The sequence below is a fragment of the Morone saxatilis genome, unplaced genomic scaffold (genome assembly GCF_004916995.1).
Source record: "Morone saxatilis isolate NCDOM2014 unplaced genomic scaffold, NCSU_SB_2.0 Contig10, whole genome shotgun sequence".
In the NCBI taxonomy this organism is placed as follows: domain Eukaryota; kingdom Metazoa; phylum Chordata; class Actinopteri; family Moronidae; genus Morone; species Morone saxatilis.
This window is the reverse complement of record NW_023339652.1, coordinates 19543763-19549243: the sequence shown is the minus strand read 5'-3', so window position 1 is coordinate 19549243 and position 5481 is coordinate 19543763. Positions and strand designations below refer to the sequence as shown.

Here is a 5481-nt window from a genome sequence, read left to right as displayed (position 1 = left end):
ATGGAATATAACATTCATAGGTACTATGAGTGTATAATCACCTGAATATTACCTAAGAATGAGCCATTTTTATTTACAGTATCCCAGAACAGACAAATCATACACCGGCTGTAGATAGAGCCTTTTGCTCTTGAAGGTATAAAAGCAAATGTAGCAAAGTAAAAAGTAGATTACTTGTTCAAAAATATATAGAGTAGAGGTACAGGTTAAAAAAGGAACATGAGTTCCTGAATAAAATGCCTTGTTTACTCCCGTGCATTACGTGTAATCTGTTACTAGCCTGTTACCCTGCTATCTGATACCAGGATCAATGTCTCCTGCACACTGATGTATGGCAGTTGAATGTGCATGTCAGTTGTATTTCACTCTGATGGCATGTTGAGCATCATTATGGTGCTGTGTGTTGACACGTATGCATTGTTGTTGTGTGTGTGCTGTGTTAAAGTAATGGCAGAGCCGTGGCCATGAACAGACAGTTGCGCTGCGCACATCATCCATATCCGGTAACTCCTCTACAGTGCTGATTAGCTGTGGGATGTTACAGAGGGAGTTCATAGGTAAAATCAATATTTTGTCCCTTATGTGTTCCACCAACGCTCCGCTGCCTGCTGAGGTCTAAAACATTTCCAGTCGGGTGCTGATGGGATCTTTTTACCCTCACAGCTCAGATGAGTAATGAACATTCTGTAGTAGCTGACAAGTTGAGATGTGTGCTGACAATTGTGCTCAGCTCATCCTTGCCTTACGTTTGAAAAATCCATATTTGTACACACTATGTTGATAGTTTATGTGGTTGCAGTGTTTTTCAGATAATTCTGAAGGTTTTGTTTGTAGGGCACTCCGACAGTGGTAGTTAAAATTAGTAAAGACAATATTTGCAGCTGTCAGTGTCCCTGGGTCAGATCTGTGGGTGGTAGCAGTGCACATTGTTGTCTGCCACAGTGTCTTTTTTGATACTACCAATAGGGGCAGAATTGATCACATCCTACACAACAGGGGCTTTTAACCTGCATGGCTGAGTAACATGTTATATTGGACCCGGCCAATCAGGTCTTGCAGCAGCAACATCATTCCTTTTCCTTTGCCACAGTTGTGCAGAGACATCAGAACACGTTAGACTAGATGAGAGATGGCAAAAAAATGTGGACCCCAGGAAAACTAGCTGTGCTTTAGGGCCATATAAAGCAGTGTTTATTTTACACCGCATACCACCTCAGAAAATATCAGGCTCTCCAAATAGACAGCGTAGGCATACCCTATTCAGCTATAGATGGTTCACACAGGAAGCAGCTATATTCCTAATAGGAAGATTATTACTTGTTAACTGTTGTTGAATCCTGAATGGAACCGGTTTAAGAACCAGAGCTAATTTAGTAGAAAAGGGGTTCTCCTGGTCCACACTTTTCTTCCCAATTGTTCCTGTTTGGACCCACAAATGCAGTGTTTTTGAACCGTTCATTTTGACCTCTGCTTACTATGATACCATCACATCTTAGCTCCTAACTAATCATGGATGTACTGTATGTGTGCACTATGTGCATTAACATGACTACATAGCAGGCTGATGTTGAAACAAAATATTACAGGAAATTAAATAAATGAAATTTCAATAATTTCATTGTTTATATATTTTTAAATCAATTTAATATTTGTCTATTTGGTCTATTATTTTTTTCTAAGCTTCATAAAAATCTCAGAACAGTCCTGTGGAATTGCTGTCGATGGTCACATCTGAATGCAAACAGCCTGTTAATGATCAAATTTGTTGTCATGGTTGTTAAATACATGCACAGGGATGTTTCTGGACCTAACTTAAAAAAATATTGATTGATTGATTGATTTCAACCAAAGCAAGTCCTGTATTATCAAAAAAAAAACTAGAAAGATCCTAGAAAACAATTTCTTAAAAAGGGTGGGGACCCTGTTAATCTTAGTGAACTCAGCCTAACATGTGTGCTGTCTTCAATGCAGCACTGGCTCAGTGAACAGAGGGACAGAGAACAGGTCCCAGCTGACTGTGTTAAACTGTACTTACACTATACTCCTGTGGGGAAATGGACAGTGCACCGTGATTGCTGCGGTCATGCCCATAAGCAAAATCACACACATTGAGTTTCCTCTGAGCAACAAGAAGAGAGAGAGAGTTTCCCACATATTCTTCCCCTACCTCTCTCTACGCTTGAAGTTCAGCCTAGCGTGGGCCCTCTTATTGATTTTTAGTTCAATATGTTCCTCTCTTCAGTGTTCAGTGGAGGAAGAGCTCAGTGATCAGTGATAAGGCTACTGAAGCTGACTCACCTCTCTTTACATGTTGGACCTCAGTGTCATGGCTCTGTCCTGTCGCTCTCACTGCTGTCACTAACAATGAACTCCGCACATTTCCAAGCTGTTTTACAATCTGCAGTGATTCCATAAACTTTTGTACCATGGATGCAGGAGAGATGCTTTGAAACCAATGAAAAACCCTTTCTACATTTCTATCGGGTGGGCGGGCCGGGCTGGGTTCTAGTACTGTGATGCAGCCGCTGTTGCGCAGGCGAGGCGGTAGGCTTGCGGAACGGTAAAGTGGTGAACGCGGCGGTGGTGTTCAGGCCCGCGCGCCTCGTCCGGGTGCCGAGATCTGTCGAGCGTGGACGCGCCCGGCGCGCCCGCCCGCGTTGTGTCGGTGCGCGGTTGGCAGCGGGTTGTGTGGCGGGTGCGTGCCGCGCCGCCCGCGGGCGTGAGCTGCGCGCTGCAGGGCGGGAGGATGGTCGGGTGGGTACCCGAGTGCGAGCGTTCTGAGCCGTGGTGGGCCGTGCATCTTGCGATTGTGAAGCGAGGCCCTGGAAGTTGGTGAGTCGAGCGGGGTCGACGTCTGGATCTTCAAGTTCATCCAGGAGAAAAAAGCTAAGCTAACGTTAGCAGCTCGGCTTGCAGCCCCTCCGAAACATCCTGGGTCATAAAAAGGCTGAGAAACCAGAGCCAGAACCAGCACAAGTTTAAATTGACATCGCAATATAAGAACAAGACTAAATAAGAATCCTTTAAACTACTTTATACGTCTTCATGTAAGACTCTACTTTTCCTTTCCTGCTCTGTTCCAGGCGTTCGGCCAAGCCTACTCCACCCAGCGTAAGGTGGCAGAAGATGGGGAGACCAACGAAGAGACACTGCTGCAGGAGTCCGCCACCAAGGAGGCCTACTACATGGGCCGCCTCCTGGAGCTCCAGTCGGAGCTGAAGCACAGCCGGGCCACCGCCTCCAATGCACAGGCCGACAACGAACACCTAAGCGCGCTGCTGCAGGAGCTGAGGGAGGTACAGTACAGCGATAGGGATAAGGATATCATATTATACATAAGCTAGCTTGGTGCTATATATTTGTAAGAGTGTTTTCATGGATAAAACAAACAGGAAATGGTTTAGCTAACCACATGGTTATAAGCGCATCTTTCAACAGTTCTATCATGTAAAAGCAAGTTACTTTCATGCTGGTTCCAGTCATTTAATTGGGTTGTCAGCATTATAAACCGCACACAGCTCCAGCTCCATTTCCCTGAACTGTCTCAGCAGAGTAATGAGATGTTGGAGCTGCAGCGCAGCCGGATGCGAGAGGAGATCAGGGAGTACAAGTTTCGTGAGGCGCGGCTGCTCCAGGACTACACTGAGCTGGAGGAGGAGAACATCTCTCTGCAGAAACTCGTGTCAACACTCAGACAGAATCAGGTACAGAGGATTCACACACACAATATATAATGGATCATATTTTACATTGGTCCAATGGTGGGACTTTATTTGCCTTAGTCACATATGTTAATATTTTTTTTTCTGCCACACACACAAACACACACACATATCTGCTCTATAAATCACTTGTCGAGACAATGTAGATGGAGAAGATAATAAAGTCTTCGATCAATGATCAAACTAGGATCACTATAAGTTACAATCAATATAAACAGCCAACCTTGTTCCTTGTTGGTCTAATTTCAAATAAATGTGTTAAAAGTTGAAATATTCTATTCCTCCTTTACTAGGGATACCTATCAAGCCAGGAACCCCAGTTTGAAAACCACTGTGCTACACAACCCAAGAGCCACAGACTGAAAACCAGTCCACATTAGCTTTCCCCTTCATGTCCAACTTACAAACATTCAATTAAATTAAATTCAATTTCATTTGTATAGCACCAATTCAAATCAGAAGTTATCTCAGGACACTACTCTTGTTCTGCAACTTTGCAAACCAACATTCCCAGAGGAAGTAAAACTCTACTGCTGAAAGGTTCACCAGCTAGATAGCCAATTAGCTACTCAGCTGCAGCACATCAAACAGTGTAAAAAAGTACTTGCAAATGTCAACATTGGTCAGTTCAGATGCTAAACTGTGTGCTCATTACTCTGCTAACAAAAACACTGTGAAGGCACCATATGAGTTTAACTGTTGACAGTGATTATTCTAAAACATCAATGTACATCCTGTAGAGGTATGAGTTAATAAACTGTTTGTATGTTGAAGTATTTTACGTTATTGTTTTGTTAATGAATGTAAATAACATTAAGTGTGAGAGGAAGACACCATGGAATAAGGGGCTTAATGCACTGACTACTATAAATACTTACCAAAATCATATGCAGCCAGCATATGATGTCGGTTCAGCACATGTCAATCAAGATTATAGCAGCGGTGCAGATACGAGTGGTTCGTTGCGTGCCCTGAACTTGGCCCACTGATAACGGTAAACGTCATCTTATTTGTTGAGAGGCCAATGTCAAGGTGAATATCAGCTGATACAGAATAATTGACAATATGAATTATAGTAATAATATGAACAATATGAAATCAAGTAACAGGGAACATTGGACGACATATTTAAAGCCTCAAGCCTAAAGAATGTATGTAGAATTTGAATTTGAATAAAATTTGATGCAACTTTCAGTTTCAGTTACAGCCTTTGATTAGGAACTTCCATCACATCAGGGATTTAGTCCATTGGCTAGACAATCCCTCTGTTTTTCCACTCCTGTTTTAGGTGGAGTATGAAGGCCTGAAGCATGAGATCAAGGTCCTGGAGGAGGAGACAGAGGTCCTCAATAGCCAGCTACAAGATGCACTGCGTTTGAAAGACATCTCAGATGGCCAGCTGGAGGAGGCACTGGAGTCTCTGAAGAGCGAACGCGAGCAGAAAAACCACCTGCGCAGGGAGCTGGTCCACCACCTGAGCATGTGTGATGTGGCCTACACTGGCAGTGCCCACCTGACGTTCACCTCCGCCCCGCCCAGTGGCAGCGCCACCCCGACCACTCTGCTCTCCCCAAATGCAGAAGAGCCAACGAGGTGGATATTGCACAGATGAAACCAATGTGAAAAGAGTGATAAGATAAGATGTTCCTTTATTGATCCCCCTGTAGGAGAAATTCAAGTCAGACACAGCAGCATAGGGGAATGTAGTGCAAAGAGTACAGAGTGTACAAGTACAATAAGAATCACAATATAAGAATAT

At 43.6% G+C, this 5481-nt stretch overlaps 1 protein-coding gene across 1 annotated transcript in view; it reads left to right on the top strand.

The window, feature by feature from the left end:
- The window catches only part of LOC118337610 (protein bicaudal D homolog 1-like), a gene marked incomplete at its 5' end in the record, with an annotated part of 9953 nt that extends 4619 nt beyond the window's left edge, over positions 1–5334 (top strand). Inside the window, 4 exon segments of the mRNA XM_035674725.1 lie at positions 2592–2749; positions 3084–3296; positions 3552–3704; positions 5011–5334. Of these exon segments, the coding sequence (XP_035530618.1) occupies positions 2592–2749; positions 3084–3296; positions 3552–3704; positions 5011–5334 (848 nt within the window).
- Between the last annotated feature and the right edge of the window lie 147 nt (positions 5335–5481).